The 25,985-nt window shown below is 37.1% G+C and overlaps 2 protein-coding genes across 5 annotated transcripts; one reads left to right on the top strand and one right to left on the bottom strand.

Annotated features, from left to right (window-relative positions):
- Nucleotides 1-3,426: 3,426 nt before the first annotated feature.
- On the bottom strand, nt 3,427-15,523 carry LOC110467198 (serine/threonine-protein kinase 40-like). 4 transcript variants are annotated; one of them, XM_021524185.1, is made up of 10 exons: nt 15,445-15,462; nt 15,007-15,080; nt 12,507-12,809; nt 11,528-11,613; nt 10,264-10,398; nt 9,549-9,785; nt 9,209-9,377; nt 7,961-8,105; nt 7,369-7,488; nt 3,427-5,076 (listed from the first exon to the last, which is right to left on the bottom strand). In XM_021524185.1, exons 3-10 carry the CDS (start codon nt 12,679-12,681, stop codon nt 4,758-4,760), a joined length of 1,386 nt encoding a protein of 461 aa, XP_021379860.1. In that variant the 5' UTR covers nt 12,682-12,809; nt 15,007-15,080; nt 15,445-15,462; the 3' UTR covers nt 3,427-4,757. The 4 variants fall into 4 exon arrangements, with proteins under 4 accessions (XP_021379860.1, XP_021379859.1, XP_021379858.1 ...); XM_021524184.1 differs by lacking the exon at nt 15,007-15,080 and having other exon boundaries at nt 15,445-15,523; XM_021524183.1 differs by lacking the exon at nt 15,007-15,080 and having other exon boundaries at nt 15,370-15,451.
- Nucleotides 15,524-15,563: 40 nt separating this feature from the next.
- On the top strand, nt 15,564-25,985 carry LOC110467210 (39S ribosomal protein L19, mitochondrial-like). The gene is made up of 6 exons (XM_021524217.1): nt 15,564-15,639; nt 17,969-18,119; nt 19,654-19,781; nt 20,275-20,409; nt 20,866-21,053; nt 25,697-25,985. The coding sequence occupies exons 1-6, from the start codon at nt 15,591-15,593 to the stop codon at nt 25,925-25,927; spliced, it is 882 nt and encodes a 293-aa protein (XP_021379892.1). The 5' UTR covers nt 15,564-15,590; the 3' UTR covers nt 25,928-25,985.

Genomic DNA, 25,985 nt, shown 5'->3' with positions numbered 1-25,985 from the left:
AAAACCATGACAGCATTATGTACAAATCAGTACCATAATTCCATATTTCTATATAGATTATCACATTGCGCTCTATGTCACATTTACAGTAGAAGTACTTATTACAATATTTACATGCTATATGATCTTTCTAAACATGACAAATATGTTTCAAAATACATCTTATTACCAGGAGGACAGAGTGTTAAATGAAGTTTCTCAGAATCTACCTGTCACATGTTGTGTAATGGGAAACATTTGCTGTAAATTTACATGACTAGTTTTTGAAGAAACAGTAGACAGAGTGTTAACATCTATCAGCGAAAGTTTTAACATCTACCAATGTAACGTGAGAATTGAAATCAACAAAACGTTTTGTAAATATGAAACCATAGAAGAATGTTTCAGGTTACACAATAAAGCTTATTTCAAATGACAAACAGACAATACATTTCACACTTGTAACCTTAAAAGTGATCTAAAATAAAGCTACAGGCAAATTAAGTCATTATGTGGAACAAATTTTATAGCCTTTCATCACAGGATGCAACTTGCAAAGTATCAACATCCTGGGACCCATGGTTATTCAGAAGAGGTCGTTTAAAGATTTTAAACAAATTTGACCCTTGTGACCTTGAATATAAGTCAAAGTCATTCAATTTAACAAACATAGTAGTCCTTGATCCTAGCATGCTACTGACTAAATATCAACATCCTGAGCCTTTTGGTTATTCAGAACAAATTGTTTCAATATTTTGAACATATTTGCTCCTTGTGACCTTGAATATGGGTGAAGGTCATTCATTTGAACAAACTTTGTAGCCCTTCATCTCAGCATGCTACTGGCCAAATATCATCACCCTGTGCGTTTTGGTTATTCAGAAGAAGTTGTTTAGTGTTTTTCACATATTTGACCCTATGACCTTGAATATAGGTGAAGGTCATTCATTTGAACAAACTTGATAGCCCTTTATTCTAGCATGCTACTGGCCAAATATCATCACCCTGGGCATTTTGGTTATTCAGAAGAAGTTGTTTAAAAGTTTTTTTAAGACAATTGACCCTTGTGATCTTGCATATAATTGAAGCTCATTCATTTGAACAAACTTGGTAGCCTTAGGAAAGCATGCTACGGGCCAAATATCATCTCCATGGGCAGTTTGGTTATCGAGAAGAAGATGTTTAATGTTTTTAACACATTTGACCCCAGTGACCTTGAAAATGGTTGAAGGTCATTAATTTTAACAAACTTTGTAGCCCTTCATCCTAGTTTGCTTCTGGCCAAATATCATAATCCTAGGCCTTTCGGTTATTAAGAAGAAGTCATTTAAAGTAAAATATTGACGCCGGACAACGGACGGACGGATGGACGACGGACGCCGCACCACAGCATAAGCTCACTTGGCACTTTGTGCCAGGTGAGCTAAAAACCAAATATCAACACTTCAGTAAGTTTGGTAACTTTTCCATAGGAGTTACCAAATCATAGTAGTACTACAGGTGCTAGCTCTAAAACAACCTCTGATGAAGTTCTAAACTTTATCTACATAAAATTAACAGTAACAAATTAACGGTATTCAACAACTTGTGACCCCAAAATCACATGCCGGGTAACGTACCACATATCTCAACACAGATTTATACTTGTACAGGTATAAACAACTGTACAATAACGTACAATAACATAATTCTATCACATTTGTTTCTAAAGCACATTTGTTGAAGTATATCAACATGAACACATCACATCTACAAGCTTACTTGATCTGCCATAATTATAGGTATCTTAATGTGATGAAGGGCAAACAAAATAAAGCACAATTAGTAAAGCATACCCTTATCGTTTGAAGATGTGGAGGGAACTATTTCATATGTGTAGGTAGTTATATCATTTTTATGTATATACATAATGATCATTTGTGTGTGAGTGGTGGCCTTAACTTTTAATACATGTGTTGGGAGGGATGGCTACAGGTGTGTATAGCCAGTGACACATACCATGTGTATATGTATGTGTGTGGTATGGGAGGGGATGGCTACAGGTGTTTATAGCCAGTGACACATACCCTGTGTATATGTATATGTATGTGTATGGTATGGGAGGGGATGGTTTACTAATAGGTCGTAAATGACCTTAAATCATTTGTGTGTGAGTGGTGGCCTTAACTTTTACTACATGTGTTGGGAGGGATGGCTACAGGTGTGTATACCCAGTGACACATACCCTGTGTATATGTATGTGTATGTGTGTGGAATGGGAGGGGATGGCTACAGGTGTGGATAGCCAGTGACACATGCCCTGTGTATATGTATGTGTGTGGTATGGGAGGGATGGCCACAGGTGTGTATAGCCAGTGACACATACCCTGTGCATATGTATATGTATGTGTGTGGTATGGGAGGGGATGGCTACAGGGGTGTATAGCCCGTGACACATACCCTGTGTATATGTATGTGTGTGTTATGGGAGGGGATGGCTACAGGTGTGTATAGCCAGTGGCACATACCCTGTGTATATGTATGTGTGTGGTATTGGAGGGGATGGCTACAGGTGTGTATAGTCAGTGACACATACCCTGTGTATATGTATATGTGTGTGTGTGGTATGGGAGGGGAGGGCTACAGGTGTGTATAGCCAGTGACACATACCCTGTGCATATGTATATGTATGTGTGTGGTATGGGAGGGGATGGTTTACTAATAGGTCGTAAATGACCTTAAATCATTTGTGTGTGAGTGGTGGCCTTAACTTTTACTACATGTGTTGGGAGGGATGGCTACAGGTGTGTATAGCCAGTAATACATGTGTTGGGAGGGATGGCTACAGGTGTGTATACCCAGTGACACATACCCTGTGTATATGTATGTGTATGTGTGTGGAATGGGAGGGGATGGCTACAGGTGTGGATAGCCAGTGACACATAACCTGAGTATATGTATATGTGTGTGTGTGGTATGGGAGGGGAGGGCTACAGGTGTGTATAGCCAGTGACACATACCGTGTGTATATGTATATGTATGTGTGTGGTATGGGCGGGATGGCTACAGGTGTGTATAGCCAGTGACACCTACCCTGTGTATATGTATATGTATGTGTGTGGTATGGGAGGGATGGCCACAGGTGTGTATAGCCAGTGACACATACCCTGTGCATATGTATATGTATGTGTGTGGTATGGGAGGGGATGGTTTACTAATAGGTCGTAAATGACCTTAAATCATTTGTGTGTGAGTGGTGGCCTTAACTTTTAATACATGTGTTGGGAGGGATGGCTCCAGGTGTGTATAGCCAGTGACACATACCCTGTGTATATGTATGTGTATGTGTGTGGAATGGGAGGGGATGGCTACAGGTGTGTATAGCCACTGACACATACCCTGTGTATATGTATGTGTGTGGGATGGGAGGGATGGCTACAGGTGTGTATAGCCAGTAATACATGTGTTGGGAGGGATGGCTACAGGTGTGTATACCCAGTGACACATACCCTGTGTATATGTATGTGTATGTGTGTGGAATGGGAGGGGATGGCTACAGGTGTGGATAGCCAGTGACACATGCCCTGTGTATATGTATATGTATTTGTGTGGTATGGGAGGGGATGGCTACAGGTGTGTATAGTCAGTGACACATACCCTGTGTATATGTATATGTGTGGTATGGGAGGGGATGGCTACAGGGGTGTATAGCCCGTGACACATACCCTGTGTATATGTATGTGTGTGGAATGGGAGGGGATGGCTACAGGTGTGTATAGCCACTGACACATACCCTGTGTATATGTATGTGTGTGGAATGGGAGGGGATGGCTACAGGTGTGTATAGCCAGTGACACATACCCTGTGTATATGTATATGTATGTGTGTGGTATGGGAGGGGATGGTTTACTAATAGGTCGTAAATGACCTTAATTTACTTTGTGAAATGTGAAGTTAATAGTTGTCTTAGAATAAAACAAATTCTGAGATTTTCCCTTTTTAAAATTTGAAAATTGTCTACCAGTAAATAAAGTGTCTTGAGCTGTGAAATTTCTTTCTACCACACTTTTAATTGATAAACATCAATGATCACAAACGAAATATGACATGGCTATGTATACATCTCTATGCCCATCCTTAATTTAAAATATTTTGGAATAATTTGATTATACTTAGTTCTGAGTATTCATAAAGCTATCAATTTGTGAATCTTAACCATTCAATATGGTACTACTACATCATAGATAACGGAGGAGCACTGAGTCCAACAGAGCAAATCTTTAAACTGACGTATCACATAGTTCAGGATTTCAACCAATCAAAGTGACAGAAGGTGTTTAGGTAAATAGCTGGTTGATAAACACTTCAACCAATACCTTAGCTATTTTATGGATTGCCTTGGAGTTGATAAAATGGTGCAATTTTATGGTGCAATTAGTGTAAGCAGTGAGTTGACCTTTGCACCCGTGTGTGGGAGTGGGGATGGTTACAGATATGAAGTAGCCATCAGTATACTATATTGGAATAGAAGGGTATTTATAGGAGTGGTCTTATCATGTTTAATGCCTTATAAACAGTAATGGTAATTTAAGGACTTGAGGTATTTGTAGGTAGTGGTAGTGAATTATATACCTCATTTATTAATGTGTGAGTGGGTGGGGGGATGTTAGGTGGTCACAAGAATCTTGACTGCATTAGTGTTTCATAACCCTCATCCATTCCATTATGATGGGAAGAGATGATTCTGTTTATTCCTTGTATGTGTTTTGTAGGGGGTTAGGTAGAGGTGATTTATTAGTCTAAGTTGCATGCTGTGACAGAAGTTGGTGATGAGACATGGCTTCAGTTTGTGTGAGGGGTTGTGCGTCTGTGTTAAGCCTGCGTATTGGTGGATGTGTGTTTGGTGTGCGTCGCCGACTCAGAGGTGCCTTTGGAGGAGGTTTTGTGGACTCATGGTGAGCTGAGTGTATATGGTTCAGTCTTTGCTCGAGTTCGCTGGCTTGAGATGTGGCGGAAGAGGGTCCTGCACTGGATGAACTGCTATCTTCTTCTGTAGCTGGACAGGTGTCAATGTCAGGAACTACCTGTATCTGCCCCGACATACTCGACATGGCACGCCTGTCAATAATAGTAGAGTTTGAATCAAGTTGATTGATCAATATTACATAAACATACCACATATGATAAAAGTTTCTAACTGAAACATAAAGCAAAGTATAAAACAAGGTTCCTTAAATATCAAGAAAGGCAGTTCTCATATAAAAAATATTATATGTAATATTTGGAGTTCGAATAAGAGATCCAAGGGCCTTAAAGTGCTCCACTTGCATTTTAGCAAGAGAAGCTTTAACTCAGATTGAAATCTGTCCTGGAAGGAGAGCACCATGAATTTAAGCCAATGTATATACAGATGTTCGGATCATCATGAGCTAACTAAAGGATGCTACTACCACAAATCGATTGAAAATTGAAAGTAGGCTGGGAAATATGTTGTTTCAAGCAAATGAGTCAAACATTTTTACCCTGTCTCTATATAATATATATGTATATAGCTTAGACTCTAGGAGAGTCAGCTCCTTTGTTTATATCGTGCCTTATCTTCATCCACTGAAGATGTCATGCAAATGTTGATGGACAACAGATGTTGAAGACCAATGATGGAAGGACAAGGCACAACAACAAACATACTTCGGGCAATCTCAACATTGCGCTTCACACAAGGTGAGCTAATAGTTTACATAAACATACTTTATAATGATTAATTCCTTGGTTTAAGGATTATAATGAAACTAAATGTATAGATATATATGTACAAGGAATCATATTTAAATTAGGAAAATATAGAAAAGAAATGACTTCCTAATTTGTCTCTTCTGTACATCATCTGGTGACAGTTTTAGTGGCATTTGATGAACCTTATAATTAGGAGATCAACACCACTTAATATAAGTGAAATATCACTCATACAATCATCTTGCTAAAAAGTACTAATACTCCTTTATATAAAACAAAAACTGACAAATACCAATACCCCTTTATATAGACACCTTTATATAGACAATATATTACCAAATACAACTTTATATAGACAAAGTAAAGTGCTGACAAATACCCTTCATATAGACAAAGTACTGACAAATACAATTTCATATAGACAACGTACTGAAAATACCCCTTTATACAGACAAAGTACTGACAAATACCCCTTTATATAGACAAAGAACTGACAAATACCCTTATACATAGACAAACTAAAGTGCTGACAAATACTCCTTTATATAGACAAAATACTGACAAATACCCCTTTATATAGACAAAGTACTGACAAATACCCTTATACATAGACACACTAAAGTGCTGACAAACACTCCTTTATATAGACAAAATACTGACAAATACTCCTTTATATAGACAAAGTACTGACAAATACCCCTTTATATAGACAAAGTACTGACAAATACCCTTATACATAGACAAACTAAAGTGCTGACAAATACTCCTTTATATAGACAAAATACTGACAAAATACTGATAAATACCTTTTATAAGTACATGTACTGACAAATAAGAATACCCTTTTATATTGACAAAGTCCTGACTGTACCTGTTTATATAGACAAAGCATTGACAAATACTCTTTTATATAGACAAAGGACTGACAAATACCCCTTTATAAGTACAGCAAAATACCAATACCCTTTTTTATAGTCAACTGACAAATACCCCTTCATATAGCAAGTATTGACAAATACCCCTTTATATAGACGAAGTACTGAAAAATACCCCTTTATATGGACAAAGTACTGACAAATACCCCTTTATATAGACAAAGTACTGACAAATACCCCTTTTTATCGACAGAGTACTGGCAAATACCCCTTTATGTAGACAAAGTACTGACAAATACCCCTTTTTATAGACAGAGTACTGACAAATACCCCTTTATGTAGACAAAGTACTGACATATACCTCTTTATAGACAAAGTACCGACAAATACCCCTTTATGTAGACAAAGTACTTACAAATACCTCTTTATGAAGACAAAGTACTGACAAATACCCCTTTATATCGACAAAGTACCGACAAATACCCCTTTTTATAGACAGAGTACTGACAAATACCCCTTTATGTAGACAAAGTACTGACATATACCTCTTTATATAGACAAAGTACAGACAAATACCCCTTTATGTAGACAAAGTACTGACAAATACCTCTTTATGTAGACAAAGTACCGACAAATACCCCTTTATGTAGACAAAGTACTGACATATTCCCCTTTATGTAAACAAAGTAAACAAAGTACTCCTGTTTATAGGTAAAATACTAGAATGAGGTGATACTATTGATGTATGATTTCTGTTAGAAACAAGTAATCAAATGAAACATAAAAGTGAGATATTTCTCACCATTTGGATATGACAGACTGGAGAGCTGTCATCACCTGTGTAGCTGTCATTCTAGTTTCTGGAGTGAGCACCATCAAGTTTCTGATGACTGTGATGGTATCCTGGGATACTCGTCCATCACTGTCAGAAAGACAATACATGTCTCATGTTTTATTATGCTATATCTTGGACTCACAAGTTTATGGACATGTAAAGATTGAATTTTTTCAGAGAAAGATACTAAATTTATAAAATGGTATTTGTGTTACCAAAACCTGATAATTTTCAATGACAATGATGTTGATAGTCACGAGTTGAGATAACAGATTTCAATGACAGTAAGAATCCTATGAGGAACATAGTCTTATACATGTGCTTGTGTGTATATATATCTGATGTAGTCTTTGTTCTATAATTAAAATAAAATCCTCATAATATTTTAATAACATTTCATGAGTATATTATGACCAGGTTACTTTTTTTTATATGAAAAATCATGAATATAGAGAAATATATTTCTGTATCAAACCTGAATGCATTGTAACCACCAGAACTTATTGTAAGATGGAATGAGCACTATCTGCATGCTGAGACAATGGTGTTGATGACTTACTCTGGTATGGTGTACTCGGCTGATTTAATCTTCCTGAACAACTCATTAGGCACACTGTCATAGAATGGGAACTGACCGTACAGCATAGTGAAGAGGACAACTCCTAGGGCCCACATATCACTGGGCTTACCCAGGTAAGGCTTGCCTACAAACAAACAAGGCGACCGATTCAAACTCCAGTTAAAACTCATGGTGCGGTAACATCAATATTACAATATCGGATACAAATTTATAATCATTTCCTCATTCTAATACTCTTAGTTAAACATGACCCTACTTACCACATAGGACATCATGACAGGTGTGACTTTGAGATGGAACAGTCCTGAACGTTATTTCAAACTTACCACTGAGGACCTCAGGACTGATGTATGCCGGCCAATTACTTAGAGTTACTTACCACTGAGGACGTCAGGACTGATGTATGCCGGCCCATTACTTAGAGATACTTACCACTGAGGATGTCAGAACTGATGTATGCCGACCCATTTCTTAGAGATACTTACCATTGAGGACGTCAGAACTGATGTATGCCGACCCATTACTTAGAGATACTTACCACTGACGATGTCAGGACTGATGTATGCCGACCCATTACTTAGAGATACTTACCACTGAGGACGCCAGGACTGATGTATGCCGGCCCATTACTTAGAGATACTTACCACTGAGGACATCAGAACTGATGTATGCCAGCCCATTACATAGAGATACTTACCACTGAGGATATCAGAACTGATGTATGCCGACCCATTACTTAGAGATACTAACCACTGAGGACAACAGAAATGATGTATGCCGACCCATTACTAAGAGATACTTACCACTGAGGACGTCAGAACTGATGTATGCCGACCCATTACTTAGAGATACTTACCACTGAGAACAACAGAACTGATGTATGCCGACCCATTACTTAGAGAGACTTACCACTGAGGATCTCAGGACTGATGTATGCCGACCCATTCCTTAGAGATACTTACCACTGAGAGCAACAGAACTGATGTATGCCGCCCCATTACTTAGAGATACTAACCACTGAGGACAACAGAAATGATGTATGCCTACCCATTACTAAGAGATACTTACCACTGAGAACGACAGAACTGATGTATGCAGGCCCTTTACTTAGAGATACTTACCACTGAAGACGACAGAACTGATGTATTCAGGCCCATTACTTAGTGATACTTACCACTGAGGACAACAGAACTGATGTATGCCGGCCCATTACTTAGAGATACTTACCACTGAGGACGTCAGGACTGATGTATGCTGGACTGCCTCTCTGATCTTTCAGCAAATCATTTTCAGACACTAAGTGTTTTCCAAGACAGAAATTTGTAATGATAATTCGCCTTGTTCGTTTGTTTAGAACCATGTTTCCAAGTTTCAAGTCACGGTGTACAATATTTTTCTGAAAGGGTAAACAAAGAAACACTTCAGTTTGACAGATAAAACATAATCTAGTTTTTCAATATATGTAAGAGTATGAGACATTCATTCTTTTTTTTATATGCAAAAAGGTGCAGAAGGTGCATTTCATAAATGTTACAATATCTATTAAACCACAATTCTGTGTCAGTACCTGGTGAAGACTTTCTACAACTCTGACAATATCATAGAAGATAACAATGGCCTCTTTTTCTGTCAATTTCTTCTCCTTTATGACATAATGCTGAAGGTTGATGAGGTCTGCGTTTTTATTGCTGAAGTCGTGAGGGATGAGACAGTCCAGGACTAGACAAAGTCGCTGCTTCCTTTGTCCTGTATACTGAATACGGCCAGACGGGTCCAAAACTTCCCTCTCCTCCCATGCCTCGTCCTGAACATATTCACAATTTACAGTATTACTGTAATTGTAATATTACTCACACATACAAACAGGATATCATGTCTCAGTCAGCTTTTAAACATATGATTTTAACTTTGAATGTTTCTATAGTAACAGCTGCCAGAATACCAGATTAGTATCATAAAAGGAAAAGGATATCTACAAGCTCTGTTCCTATAATACCCTTTTCATTAGCTGTTTAAATTGCACACTTTTGACTTCCCAATACAGTGTTGATAACAAGTGTTTGATCCTTGATGATAAACAAACACTAATTTCTTGTACATAAAATTAAGGATTAGGATACATTGATCTATCGCAAATTTCCAGTTAAAAAGACTTGTTTATAAAACATAGATTTTAAGGGGGAAAATTCAATAGGTTCAAACAATTTTTGTTTTTTCTCCACAAAATTGTAAATGTATATTTTTCATAGGTGAACAAGTAACACAAATGTCGCAGTACTTACTTTGAAAAGTCCATGGTGATGGACTACCCCGTCCTGATGCCTCAATAGTGACAGCAAGGAGTACTCAGTGTGCAGGAGCATCTTACCCTGCCGGTCATCCTGGCTCTCCTTATTGGGGTACTCAAGGGTGAGCATCTGCCAATAAACCACCATACAGGTAAGACATGTACAACAAGTCAGGTGTCAGTTCTTTCATACCTGGCGAACTTTACGAAACATTAACACACCTTTCCAAAATGTAATTTTGAGAAAAATATGAGAATTTACAAAAATCTGTATTTCCTGTGTTCATACACTCGTTGGAATCATTTTTTATTTCACCATAGTAGTTTTTAATTGCAGTATTTTTCATTATTAACAAGATGAAATTTAGCATTAATAGATTAATAAGCTAATCTGGCTTTAAACAGATACGCCCCGCACGATATACAATAAGAGTCAGTCAATTATCCTTCATGCATTAGCCTTTGACTAGTAAATCAGGAATATTTACATGGCTGAACATGTTTTAGAAAATAATACAATAATTGAGGTTGTAAATAAGCAATAGACATATCTGAAACTGGTAGCCCTGAACATGTGTTTGAGCAATTTTGTTTATACAATCCTTGCCCGAGATATATATGAAATAATTTTGTCTGCTTGGGTCCAAGTTCTGATGAAGTTAATACTTGAAATGTACAACATGTATACTGGGTATATTTATTTTGCTGGAAAACATATACAAGCTGATGTCTCAATTGCAAGCATATCATATTTATCCCCCGCTCAACAAGTTGGTGGGGGATATAGAAATGGGGTCCGTCCGTCCATGCACCTTGTTAAGAAGAATTGCTCTCATCTATATCTTGCCTACTTCAAATGCAATGTTGGTTATACTTGCATCAATGGTTTATCTAGGGCTGCTCTACTGAATGCATATTGCGGATGCTGTTTTTTACTTATATTTATGCTTCATTGACTTGGCTTTCATTTATATCTTGTCTACTACAAGTGTATTTATATTAACATCAATTGTGTATCTAGGGTTGCTCTACCGAATGCACATTGTTAATGCTGATTTTGACCTATATGTTACGCTTCATGTTTTTAATGACATTTGCACTGCGAGCAGGGGCTATCGATGACAGCGTCTTCTTGTAACCCTTGCAATGTATTCATACCAGATGTTTTAGGTTAATTAAGCATGCTGTAGTATATGAAATATCAATGCTTGAGCATATTCAGCATACATTTATGAGTCTATTTTCAATTGAGGATTTACCTTTAATGTATAAAAATCATCACTGTTCTCTTTCCTTGCCAAACATTGCACAATACTTTTGACAGGTGAAGCCTGCAATCTAGGACCTGTAGATAAAATAGCAAGGGTAATTATCACATGTTAATTCCAAATAAAACTGTTGTACATATGCAGTTCTTTTCAGATAAATTTTTAAGGGTAAGGCATGAAATAATAATACCACAGTGACACATATATAATCAGGAAGTTGCATTACATGAGTGGTCAGTTTCAGTATTAAGGTAATAGGATTGTGTCACCATTTCTCAGTAGAATTTCTTCAAATTTTGTAGTTATATTGCTTTGAAGTAAAGAAACTTTTCAGCCACAAAAAAACACAGGTTGTCAGAATTTTAAATGGAAATTTATGCAAAAAGCAGTGAATTTTGAAAAAAACTAATATCACTAAAAATGATACTGACATAGATTAGTATTGCACTAATTTATATCAATTTCATAAATACTGAAATTGTGTAAAATTATTATCTATAAACGATAAAAAATTGACATTTTATAATATAACCATATACATATAGTAATTGCATGTACGAGTTATCGTTCTTGAAAAACTTCACAGTAGTGAAATAGGTAGCTGGTTTCCTGAAGTACAGAAAAATGGACACACGTGACTCACTGATAAAAAACAACTGAATTAATGCCTGGAATGCTTTGAAATACATTAATATTGAAAGAACACACTGTTCTGTCAATAATAAACATACAATATTCATCAGTTTAATATTAAACATTAGAATATGCGGAAATTGTGATACTGTCTCCCTACATTGGATTTTCAACTAGGGATGTACTTCCTATTTCCGTTTATCAATGCACTCCTATGACCTTAATGTATTCATTCAATTTGAATAAGTTTTGTAGTTGAAATAAAAAACAAACTATTTGGCAATAAGCAAACATTTTCCATTTTTTTTTAAGGAAAAAAGATATTATCTACACATACCAAGTAAGTATGGTCCTGCTCGTTTTGTTTCCCCACTAGTTGGGAAGGGGCCTTTCTGTTTACTGCTTGAAGATCCCCTTTCAGACCTTTGTTGTCCTTCTATCCTTGGCAACTTGCTGGACCCACTGGCCTGCTGTGGTTGCGACAAAGATGATGATGCAAAGGATCGCTTCATCCTCTTTTGGTTCACCTCCTGCTCATTACATCACTGACAGATTCTCCAATACACCTCCATCTCCTGACCAATGTCATGGATCTCTTTTACAGCCATTTTACAAGTGATGTTATTAAGAGTACAAAGCCCTAAAACACAGAAGTGGAAACCAGAACTGTAATGTATAAAAAATAGATTAATAACCATCATATAGAAAGGCATTCAGACATGACAATTATGATATATATATATATATATATATGACTCCAAGTCCTATCAGATCCTGTGTTTAGACATTGAGATACAGGACCTATGGTTTTGAGTTCTAAGAGCTCGAGAGATACTGTTCAAACACTGAGACATTGGACTTATGGTTTTGACTCCTCTCAATGGCAATGTTCAGGTATTTAAGAGTCGCAGGACTTATGGTTTTGAATCCTTTAAAGGGGCTATTTAGTCAAAAGACAACGTGAAAATCCAGTCTATACTAAAAATATATTTCTCCTAACGAAAATTTATGTAGTTGACAATGACATGACCTGAAGCAAACGTCCAGTGTGGTCAGTTTCATCTTTTGGGAAAGTAGATGATAAAAAAGTATCTACGACCAAAATAGCGCAACATCCGGGTGTTTCATTGAGAAGTAAACATGTACAGCACTATGCTGTCGACCGACAACACAGTGTTAGCTATGAGTCTCGAGTACACACATAACACATTCTTGAATTTACACAATACATCGCAATTAAGAATTATAAGTATCCTTATGTTTACCTATAATCAGATATTTCTGTTCACATTTGGATTTGAATAAAAAAGGAACAGGTTCAATTAGAGCATGCACACACTGAGAGGGTGCCGCAGGGAGAATTTCAAACCCCAGAAAGTACAATAGCAATAGGTTTAAACGTAAAATAGACTCATTTATAACGATGTTTGAGATGCTTTTTGAAGATGATTTTGATTTAGAATAAATGCATGTAGTTGTATTACAGAGAGCTGAAGGCTAGGAAAATAAAGCGAGGATTTACCTTCTCTCCTCAGCTGGAAAGACATTTTGTTAGCTAGAAATTCACTGACAGCTACTGCTAAAACGTACAGCTGTACAGTTAATGATTTTTCCATTACTAATTAAAAACGCCAAGACAACATTTACTTTTGTCAATTTCTCAACATGAATTGTTCATAAGGAGTATCAAACTTTATAGTCATGAAGAATTTTGTGCTAAGGTTATAAAAAACTTACTTCACTAAATTGTCCCTTTAAGAGTCACTTATCAGGTAACAAGCCCAAAAGAGCTCTATGTTGGTAAGGAAATATCCTATCTCCATGCCTCATATGTATCAGGAATATTGAACATTGTCCATCTACATGGCACTGTACCAAACCATCAATAAATAAACATCATAACAATGAATCCAGCATATACTTGGAATATATATGCCTTTTAGACCTGAAGGTGGTTTCTGCTAAGTTAAGTTACCAAAAGAATGGAGTCAAATTGATTGACGAATTAGTACACAGACCAATAAAGGGAGTGATTCACTTACACATAGAGAATTAGTACACAGACCAATAAAGGGAGTGATTCACTTACACGTAGAGAACCAATATCTTATATATCCTTACAGAAAAATTGAAAAGCAAATAGTTACAAGTCAAGCTTGCCAAGGACAAAACAGTACGTTTCATTCTACCATAGTTAATGATACTGGAGACTAATGGCCATAAAACGTCCAATCCCCGTTTATAAAAGAATGGTAGTCATAAAGCTACAATACAAGTGAAACATTTCTTTCTGGCTGATTAGTTCAATAAAAAGACCGAACAGTAGAAAGGTTCCATGACCATTGGTCAGATTAAAAGCCTATCTCAGATGCAAAACAACTCATGTTGGCGAAAAAAATATCAACCAACAAAATAACTTTGAAGTTATAATCCCTTGAAAAAATAACTTGAGATATCAAACGGACACTGAGAGTGTCAACGGACCTATAAAATACTAAAAAAAATGGATATTGAAATGCCTTATAGATATGCAACAACCCACAGTTAAAGAATAGTTAGTTCCCCTATATGGACCATGCTCGCAATATTGAATCTGATGAAATACATAGCTAAAATGAGATGTCAGCTAGATATGATGGGTAGGGATCAAATCGGAGAAAAAAGAGAGTTCACTTCACTGATATCAGGTTCTTGGATAAGGAGATCTCGACCACATTAGACACATATACAAATGTAGATAGCAATACCAATATTAAAAATACTGTCATGATCAGATTTCAGATGCTGGCTAACTGCAATCGTGTTCAAGCATTACATGCATATGCATTCAGTCTTACCCAACCAGACACTCAACAGATCTCCTCAATATGATGGAAGTCATTTGCACTTGAACTACCAGGTATCGAAACGTCTAGATTTGACAGTAAATTTAAAATAATCATTGTTTATTAGCAAGATGCAGACAGTACATTTGAAAATATATCGGTATTAAATTAAACAGTAACTTAATATCGCGTTTTAAGACTTAAAACCCTCATTTCGAAGATGAATTATCCACCGTAAAATTTAAGACAGTGAAAATATTTTGTCACGTGCACTAAACAAAGATTTTTCAAAGTACAAATTAACAATATGGACTATCTATATATACGTAATAGTAAATTCCTTCATACATATTGCTATTTCAGAAGCGTGCTCACTGTTTGTTTTGTGGTGAAATATCCGAATAATTAACTCCTAATGCAATTTTGCAGTTAAACAGTCCTTGGTCTTACCTTCGCCACCATAAACAGGAAGTCAACAATGTTCCAAAAAGTGCTTGAAAATAATGGTGAAAATATACGCCCTTAGTACAAACCATTCGCATGAATTCCTTTGTATTATTCAGGATATAAAAACATTTCTGAGATAGAGATCAAAAATGGCTACCGTGGGGAGAACGTGCTGTCACTTCGCCAAACGTTTACAATGTAATATGAAATGGTCAAACGCAGTTTGTGAACCTCCTGTTTATTTGTATTTACTTATCAAACACATTTCTCCCGCGAAACTATGTAGATGTTTCTCAATCTGTAGGTTTATACATGGTGGATGCTGTTTAGGACGTAATAGACTGATAGATCTAGAGGACATAACTAATATCGATATTATAAAACGACAATAGTTCGACAATTAAAAAGTACGTTACGTTATGATAACCATATCTGGATTCTGGCACCAAATATATTGAAACAATTTTAATTTCATATAAAGCTGATTGTAAGAAAGCCCAGGAATGTATCCCCTATCAAGTGTGTGAATATGTGGGGCTTGTGCAAGTCTAACAGTAATGGTGATGTTAACCAAAAGCACTTGGCTCGCTGTGAGGCAAAATAATAACATATTCTTTTGTTTTACTGCAAACTTAGTGCCTTTGATCTTTGATGTAAGCAATTACTGTTGAATGAAACAAGTAATGATTAGAATTCCACAGGAGACCAGAGTTCTTTCAATATTAATCGGCAAGACAATTTACCCCAAAACAGACCATAAACGACCATTAAACACCTCAACGATAGCTTTCAGCCAAAAAATACAAAATATTCTAATGTCTGTGTTATTCTACTGAAACGTTGCAAAATCGATTGCAGCAAGTAAGGGGAAGTAAATTGTTAAAACACGGCAAGGCAGTTTGGCAAGCGCTGCAAACACAAATATATAAACTACATGTGTTTGCATAAATAATTTACTAATCTACTACATGTTTGTTAATAGTTGTCAATTCATATTATGAAGTGCACTATGTAGAGAACATTTATTGTATTCCCATTTAGATTGACAATCCCTATAACTGCAGCATAACACATTGTGGTTCAAGGCTACTGGAAATGATTAATTAAACATTTGTGAAAAGTTTACATTTACATCCAATTTGGTTTTTGATGTGTTCTGGGTTTTGTGTGTGTTTTTGGGGTTGTTTTGGGTCTTTAAGGGTAAATTGTGGTGCCCGCTCATAACTCGGGATTTAGGACATGTACTGTATATGCTATATACCAGATTGAAGGTGCAATCTACCAGCCATTTTGATAGAAGTGTGATCTGTGGTATCAAACCACCACAGTCACACACACACACACACCTTTAAATAACAATACATAGCATACAAGGTCTTCTCGCAAAGTACATATTTTTTCATCAAACTTGTGCAATCCTACATAATGCTCATATTTATAGAATAGATACGAGAATAAGTAAATGCATTGTTAACAGCTTGGTGTGGCACAACATATTTCCATGGCATAAACTCATCCTGTCAGTCTCCTGTGGTAGTTTTAGTGAGCTGTACTTGCATGTGCTTACCAAATTTATTAGAAGTAAATGTTAGCTTCCAATGCAAGGAAGCTTGTCTACAAGCTGTCATAATTAGATAATTTCACTGGCTTGAAACCCAGAACTACAATATTTTGATTATTTGCAGTATTCCTATTCATTGATTCTGAACAGTGTCTCGAATTAATGGTGCATATTAAACAAATTTAGGGAGGGGTGATAATTCTGTAACTTGAACTGTTTCAGTGAGCAGTACAATATAACTGTAGGTCTGTATCTGAGAAATGGGCTTTAAGGTCAGGGTCTTCAAATGAATTTTAATTTACTCTTATTAAGGTTAAATTGGTCCAATATATTAAAAATCAAAAATCATAACCAACACACTGTCAAGGTGTCGGCCCTTGCCAAATGAATTCCATGGGTAGGCCATAAGGGAGGTCGGATTTACCTTGAAAATAGAATAAAAAGGCTAATAAACAAGTGTTTATTTTCTGATTCAATATTTCCTTCAGATTTACTTTCTTAACCCTTTTTTGTGTCTTATGTCGAAGATGATAAGACATGAGTGGCTAAAATTTGCTTATGGAAAAAAATGCTGATGCAAATCGGAATTCTGCTGCAGCTTCTCTTTTCTGTTTTTTTCCAATGGGCAGATTTCAGGTCAATTTATATTTGACATACTCGTGTTTATAAGAAATGTTTAAAATTTCATGTGAAGGAATTCAAGAGAGGAAAACAAAACTAAATGCCTTTGACAATGTAATTTTTAATCAAAATAATAATTTTTGTGGTATATTATCAGTCAACATGCTATGTGGTGTATTATCTACAGTCAACATGCTATGTGGTAAATTATCTACAGTCAACAATAAGTTAATAATGATGAATGATAATTGTCTAATGATTGCACATGTTACCTTTAATCTCATTGAAAGATTATTTTTTGTTGTAAATAAATACCTCCATGATGTTTTTCTTCTCCTATTCCAGTAAATTCTACGTCTCCACAATCCATTATAAAGAGATGGTCGAACACAGTACCACAGCGTTTGGTTGAAAGACAGAGAGAATCTTCATTGTCATCAGCTCACATAAAAAAGGAGGATGTTGATAAATCTGTCAAAGTTCCAAAAGATTTTACGTAAGATTTCAGGATGAATTTGTCTGCAATAGGTACATTGTATTAAGTCTTGTTATTCCGTCTACTGCTAATCTAGTGGCTTCACTACCAGCTAGTGTTTTATGGGACAGATTTTCCATGTCTCAGTTATCCTACTTGGTTCACAATCCAGACACTGTAACCGAGATAAAAGATGACTGAATTAATTACTTTATCTGTATACCCTATAAATATTCTGTTTTAGATCACCAGAGTCACTTGGGTTACATTTTGTTATTGCCTTTCATTTATTGTCATGTGTCATTCTTAATAAATCATATTTTTGACTTCTCAGAAATTGTCTGTCAGATTTTACGAAACTTTGTGGTAAACATAATATGAGAACCACTAGTCAGAAAGAGGCTACAGAATCTAGCAGATATTATAATAGAAGGTAACAGACAAGAAAAAAACAACGTAGGCCTCTTTGTTATACATGTAATTATCTGTCCAAAGGTGCTAAACATTTGTGCTGTATAAATTATATGGAAATTGATGTTATGTGCTTTATTTTAAGAGTACTCTTATAAAAATGGATTAAAATACATTAATAACTTGTCCTGTTAATCTCAAACTTCGAATAAGTCCTTTGGTCAGATATGTCCTAATTAGTAATAGATGCAATACTAACATGCATTGTGTAATCAAACACCAATGCTTTTTTCCTTAAGTTTCACCTCCTATTATTCTTGATGAGTTAAAAGTAAGATCCTTTGCAGCAAGGTGGCACAGATTTCCATTTCCTGTTGTGTACTGGTATACACGTATATCATAATGCATTATGCTTTTTGGCCAGAATTGGCAAATGTGGTAGATGTCTTTCATTTCTTTCTTTTGTTAAACATAATGTTTAACATATACCAGGGGGGGGGGGATGTATTGGGATCTAAAGGAGTTACAGATTTGTGTATTGATCTGACATGCAACATTGGAACACAGTAGATAAAATTTCTATCAAAGGTCCGAATATAGCGCCTATAATCAGGCTATTGAAGCATTAGACATGAATGAGCTACCTAACAGTAGCGACTTTTTTCCAACAATATTGGTAGGATTTTGAATGCCTGAAGAGTATAATATATTGTTGAGGTTATTGCTATGTTAGATGTCCATAAAACTAAATAAGCTAAAACATTAATCATCAAGTGTCAATAAAAGAAAAAAATGTTTTGGAATCCAATCCAAATTTAGTGAAATTATACAATATGGATTTCGATATGACACTGAAAATGAGGAAGCAAACTAATTTTGACTGCAGTGTGGATTGTTTCATGATCTGGTGCCATCCTTAAATGACCATAGCTGTTGATAGGATGTTAAACATTATTAAACCAAACCAAACTAAACCAATCAGGATCTGGGGTCTTGTGATTGAGGCAAGAAATTATATTCAGATTGAAAACAAAATATCATTGACTACATGTCCCATGTGCCTGTTGTTATTAATTAAGACTGTATAACATTTTATGACTAATCTGTCTTTGTGTAATGATATGAGATTATCCTATCAATACAGAGCCATGTATCCAGAGTTTCTGCCAAACCGGTTTGAAGGATGGATTACAGATAATTTGAGAGATGCTCTTGAAAGAAAGGATATGTTGAATCGGAGGAGACAGATACACCTACCCGAGTTTTATGTTGGTAAGAAGATAAAATTAACATAGATATGTTTTCTTTAGTATACACATAGAAGATAAATTTTGTTGAAATCTTTCATAATGATAAATATACCCATAATAATGAGGCAGCATTGTTTTGTTTTTTGCCTTGTATTTTCAGTACACTGGTTAGCTCCAGTGGAAGATGTGTATGATATAATGGGAATTAATTGAGGTCCCCTGACACTTCACTGATGTGAACAATAAATCATTTACAGTATACCTGGTACAATCTCTTTTTTATAAGACACAGGTTTTATTTCAGTGATGCAATATGAAATTTCAAAGAAATAATAATCTGACATTTGCACAATTTTTTTGGAAAAATAGTCTAGTATGACAGTCTTGGGCTAATAAGACTGAAGCCTGCACTCATTACAAATATAAAGGGTTGTTACTCCATTTTCCTAGCTTAGACATTAAAACTAAAAAACAAAGGGGAAAACTACTGTTGTTCTTTGTGCTTGTTTTTACAGGTAGCTTAATAGCAGTGAGTGCTGCAGATCATTTTGCACCAAACAAAACCAATAGATTTGTAGGCATATGTATTGATCGTTTTGGGCAAGGACTGAATCATTGCTTTATTCTGAGGAACGTTATTGATGGCCAAGGTAAAACATACTATAAAACATGAAGTATTTGTGAAGTTAAAAAAAAAAAAAAAAATCATATGATACACTACTCAAAGGTTGATATGCAAATATATATAATATTTTGCCATCATCTTTAATTTATAAACAATAAAAACCATAGAATTGAACAGCTGGATTGATTCTATTGATGATGTAAACCTATGGTCACAATGAAGATAATTGTTGATGATGTAAACCTATGGTCACAATGGAGATACAAACTATGACCCTGTGAATGTCTTAAACTGCTTGCTATACCTTTACACGCATGTGTATGGTGACAAGTAAAAATATCTTGAAGGAAAGGATAGTTGATACATTTTCTTCAGAAATATTGTATGTATTAGAAGTATTTAGAAGAACGGCTTTGTTGGCAAGATAGCATTGGTGAGTTTCTAATTTCATGCTTTTTTAACTGTTTTTGTATTTGTACAGGTGTTGAGATTAAGTACTTCCTGTATAATCCCACAATACAAAAAATAGAAGTGTTAAAACTGGAAAAACGAGCAGACGAACACTTACGTTACCTGAGAGATGCTCCACAGGAATATAGTACAGTTTCATTTGACCTGAAGGCCACCCTACTCCCTAGGGGTCAGCCTGTACCTGTCAACAACATAAAGGTATGTTTCTGTCATAACTGAGCACTAGAAGTCTCTGTTACCCCCAGTAAAATCGCTATCAGCTCTGTCACAGAAAGTATAATAGTCACTGTTACTCCCAGTAATGTCACTCCCGCCTCTGTCACCGAAAGTATAATAGCCACTGTTACCCCCAGTAATATCACTCTAACATCTGGCACAGAAAGTATTATGGTCACGGTTACCCCCAGTAATATCGCTCCCACCTCTGTCACAGAAAGTATAATAGTCTCTGTTACCCCCAGTAATGTCACTCTAACATCTGTCACAGAAAGTATAATAGTCACTGTTACCCCCAGTAATATCACTCTAACATCTGTCACAGAAAGTATTATGGTCACGGTTACCCCCAGTAATATCACTCCCACCTCTGTCACAGAAAGTATAATAGTCACTGTTACCCCCAGTAATGTCACTCCCACCTCTGTCACAGAAAGTATATTAGTCTCTGTTACCCCCCGTAATTGCACTCCCACCTCTGTCACAGAAAGTATAATAGTCACTGTTACCCCTGGTAATGTCACTCCCACATCTGTCACAGAAAGTATAATAGTCACTGCTACCACCAGTAATGTCACTCCCACATCTGTCACAGAAAGTATAATAGTCACTGCTACCACCAGTAATGTCACTCCCACATCTGTCACAGAAAGTATAATAGTCTCTGTTACCCCCAGTAAAGTCACTCTAACATCTGTCACAGAAAGTATAATAGTCACTGTTACCCCAAGAAATGTCACTCCCACCTCTGCCACAGAAAGTATAATAGTCACTGTTACTCCCAGTAATGTCACTCCCACCTCTGCCACAGAAAGTATAATAGTCTCTGTTACCCCCCGTAATTGCACTCCCTCCTCTGTCACAGAAAGTATAATAGTCACTGTTTCCCCCAGTAATGTCACTCCCACCTCTGTCACACAAAGTATATTAGTCTCTGTTACCCCCCGTATTTGCACTCCCACCTCTGTCACAGAAAGTATAATAGTAACTGTTACCCCCAGTAATGTCACTCCCACTTCTGTCACAGAAAGTATAATACTCACTGTTACCCCCAGTAATGTCACTCTAACATCTGTCACAGAAAGTATAATAGTCACTGCTACCACCAGTAATGTCACTCCCACATCTGTCACAGAAAGTATAATAGTCACTGCTACCACCAGTAATGTCACTCCCACATCTGTCACAGAAAGTATAATAGTCTCTGTTACCCCCAGTAAAGTCACTCTAACATCTGTCACAGAAAGTATAATAGTCACTGTTTCCCCCAGTAATGTCACTCCCACCTCTGTCCCAGAAAGTATAATAGTCACTGTTACCCCCAGTAAGGTAACTCCCACCTCTGTCACAGAAAGTATAATAGTAACTGTTACCCCCAGTAATGTCACTCCCACATCTGTCACAGAAAGTATAATAGTCACTGCTACCACCAGTAATGTCACTCCCACATCTGTCACAGAAAGTATAATAGTCACTGCTACCACCAGTAATGTCACTCCCACATCTGTCACAGAAAGTATAATAGTCTCTGTTACCCCCAGTAATTGCACTCCCACCTCTGTCACAGAAAGTATAATAGTCACTGTTACCCCCAGTAATGTAACTCCCACCTCTGTCACAGAAAGTATAATAGTCTCTGTTACCCCCAGTAATGTCGCTCCCACCTCTGCCACAGAAACTATAATAGTCACTGTTACCCACAGTGAAATCACTCCCACATCTGTCACAGAAAGTAGAATAGTCACTGTTACCCCCAGTAATATCACTCTAACATCTGTCACAGAAAGTATAATAGTCACTGTTACCCCCAGTAATGTCGCTCCCACCTCTGCCACAGAAAGTATAATAGTCACTGTTACCCACAGTAAAATCACTCCCACCTCTGTCACAGAAAGTATAATAGTCACTGTTACCACCAGTAATGTCACTCCCACATCTGTCACGGAAAGTATAATAGTCTCTGTTACCCCCCGTAATAGTATAATAGTCACTGTTACCCCCAGTAATGTCGCTCCCACCTCTGCCACAGAAACTATAATAGTCACTGTTACCCACAGTAAAATCACTCCCAGCTCTGTCACAGAAAGTATAATAGTCACTGTTACCACCAGTAATGTCACTCCCACATCTGTCACGGAAAGTATAATAGTCTCTGTTACCCCCCGGAATGTCACTCCCACCTCTGTCACAGAAAGTATAATAGTCACTGTTACTCCCAGTAATGTCCCTCCCACCTCTGCCACAGAAAGTATAATAGTCACTGTTACTCCCAGTAATGTCACTCCCCCCTCTGTCACAGAAAGTATAATAGTCACTGTTACTCCCAGTAATGTCCCTCCCACCTCTGCCACAGAAAGTATAATAGTCACTGTTCCCCCCAGTAATGACGCTCCCACCTCTGCCACAGAAAGTATAATAGTCACTGTTACCCACAGTAAAATCACTCCCAGCTCTGTCACAGAAAGTATAATAGTCACTGTTACTCCCAGTAATGTCACAGAAAGTATAATAGTCACTGTTACCCCCGGTAATGTCACTCCCACATCTGTCACAGAAAGTATAATAGTCATTGTTACCCCCAGTAATCTCCCTCCCACCTCTGTCACAGAAAGTATAATAGTCACTGTTACCCACAGCAAAATCACTCCCACCTCTGTCACAGAAAGTATAATAGTCAATGTTACCCCCAGTAATGTCACTCCCACCTCTGTCACAGAAAGTATAATAATCACTGTTACACCCAGTAATGTCACTCTCACTTCTGTCACAGAAAGTATAATAGTCACTGTTACCCCCGGTAATGTCACTCCCACATCTGTCACAGAAAGTATAATAGTCATTGTTACCCCCAGTAATCTCCCTCCCACCTCTGTCACAGAAAGTATAATAGTCACTGTTCCCCCCAGTAATGACGCTCCCACCTCTGCCACAGAAAGTATAATAGTCACTGTTGCCCACAGTAAAATCACTCCCACCTCTGTCACAGAAAGTATAATAGTCAATGTTACCCCCAGTAATGTCACTCCCACCTCTGTCACGGAAAGTAGTAATGTCACTCCCACTTCTGTCACAGAAAGTATATTAGTCTCTGTTACCCCCAGTAATGTCACTCCCCCCTCTGCCACAGAAAGTATAATAGTCACTGTTACCCCCAGTAATGTCACTCCCACCTCTGTCACGGAAAGTATAATAGTCTCTGTTACCCCCCGTAATGTCACTCCCACCTCTGTCACAGAAAGTATAATAGTCACTGTTCCCCCCAGTAATGTCACTCCCACCTCTGTCACAGAAAGTATAATAGTCACTGTTACTCCCAGTAATGTCACAGAAAGTATAATAGTCACTGTTACCCCCAGTAAGGTCACTCCCACTTCTGTCACAGAAAGTATAATAGTCACTGTTACCCCCAGTAATGTCACTCCCACCTCTGTCACGGAAAGTATAATAGTCTCTGTAACCCCCCGTAATGTCACTCCCACCTCTGTCACAGAAAGTATAATAGTCTCTGTTACCCCCAGTAATGTCACTCCCACCTCTGTCACGGAAAGTATAATAGTCTCTGTAACCCCCCGTAATGTCACTCCCACCTCTGTCACAGAAAGTATAATAGTCTCTGTAACCCCCCGTAATGTCTCCCCCACCTCTGTCACAGAAAGTATAATAGTTACTGTTACCCCCAGTAATGTCACTCCCACTTCTGTCACAGAAAGTATAATAGTCATTGTTACCCCACGTAAAATCGCTCTCACCTCTGTCCCAGAAAGTATAATAGCCTGACTCTCTGTAACCCCCAGTAAAATCGCTCTCACCAGCTCTGTCCTAGAAAGTACAATAGTCTCTGTTACTCCCATTTAAGTTGCTCTCACATCTGTCCAAGAAAATGTAAGTCACTGTTACCCCCAGTAAAATTGCTCATACCTTTGTCTTAGAAAGTATAATAGTCTCTGTTCCCCCAGTTAAATCACTCTAACATCTGTCACAAAAAGTATAAAAGTCTCTTTTACCCCCAGTAAAATCGCTATCACCTCTATCCTAGAGAGTATCATAGTTTCTGTTACTCCCAGTTACGCTGCTCTCACAATTGTCCAAGAAAATATAAGTCTCTGTTCCCCAATAAAGTCACTCGCACCTCTGTCCCAGAAAGTGTAATAGTCAGTTACCCCCAGAAAGTGTAATAGTCTCTTACCCCCAGAAAGTGTAATAGTCTCTTACCCACAGAAAGTGTAATAGTCAGTTACCCCCAGGAAAATCGCTATCACCTCTGTCCCAGAAAGTGTAATAGTCTGTTACCCCCTGTAAAATCGCTATCACCTTTGTCCTAGAAAGTATAACACTATCTCTAACCCCCAGTAAAGTGACTCGCACCTCTGTCCCAGAAAGTGTAATAGTCAGTTACCCCCAGAAAGTGTAATAGTCTCTTACCCCCAGAAAGTGTAATAGTCTCTTACCCACAGAAAGTGTAATAGTCTCTTACCCACAGTAATGTCTTTGCTCCTACAAGTTGTCATAGAAAATATATAATTGTCTCCAAAGTTAGGATGTAGTTTTTACAATACCTTTGTATTTGAAATTCTCCTCATGAGTTTAATGTCATAATTAACATTCCACCTCTATTACGTTTCTAGATAACATTAAATCCCAAACCTTGGTTGGAAAAGTGGGAACGGCAGGAGTTGAATGGAGCTGAATTTACTGTGAATTTAAGTGCAAAACAACAGAAGAAGTTTGATGTTTCACAAATACAACCTCGCATAGACAAATTTGATTTGATGAAAAAGCATAGAACATCAGTAAGCAAAAGAGAAAGAGAATCGATCAGCAGAGAGATGTACAAAAGCAATACGATGGAGGACTAAATGTGTGCTGGACAACAGTCACCAAATATAGCTTGAAAATAAAACTGTAAAAAGAGAA

This window comes from Mizuhopecten yessoensis, unplaced genomic scaffold (assembly GCF_002113885.1).
Source record: "Mizuhopecten yessoensis strain PY_sf001 unplaced genomic scaffold, ASM211388v2 scaffold11165, whole genome shotgun sequence".
In the NCBI taxonomy this organism is placed as follows: Eukaryota; Metazoa; Mollusca; class Bivalvia; order Pectinida; family Pectinidae; genus Mizuhopecten; species Mizuhopecten yessoensis.
The sequence above is the reverse complement of the archived record's forward strand: the minus strand, read 5'-3'. Positions and strand labels throughout refer to the sequence as shown.

What these genes read in the sequence shown, in the direction of transcription:
- LOC110467198 (XM_021524184.1), bottom strand. Translation starts at nt 12,681, where the DNA reads ATGAAGCGATCCTTTGCATCATCATCTTTGTCGCAACCACAGCAGGCC. An exon ending in CAGTCCTGACGTCCTCAGTG is followed by an intron (nt 8,106 to 9,208) that starts GTAAGTATCTCT and finishes GTTTGTTTGTAG; the next exon opens with GCAAGCCTTACCTGGGTAAG. An exon ending in GCCGAGTACACCATACCAGA is followed by an intron (nt 7,489 to 7,960) that starts GTAAGTCATCAA and finishes TCTTTCTGACAG; the next exon opens with TGATGGACGAGTATCCCAGG.
- LOC110467210 (XM_021524217.1), top strand. Translation starts at nt 15,591, where the DNA reads ATGGCTACCGTGGGGAGAACGTGCTGTCACTTCGCCAAACGTTTACAA. An exon ending in AAAGTTCCAAAAGATTTTAC is followed by an intron (nt 18,120 to 19,653) that starts GTAAGATTTCAG and finishes CTATCAATACAG; the next exon opens with AGCCATGTATCCAGAGTTTC. An exon ending in CCTACCCGAGTTTTATGTTG is followed by an intron (nt 19,782 to 20,274) that starts GTAAGAAGATAA and finishes TTGTTTTTACAG; the next exon opens with GTAGCTTAATAGCAGTGAGT.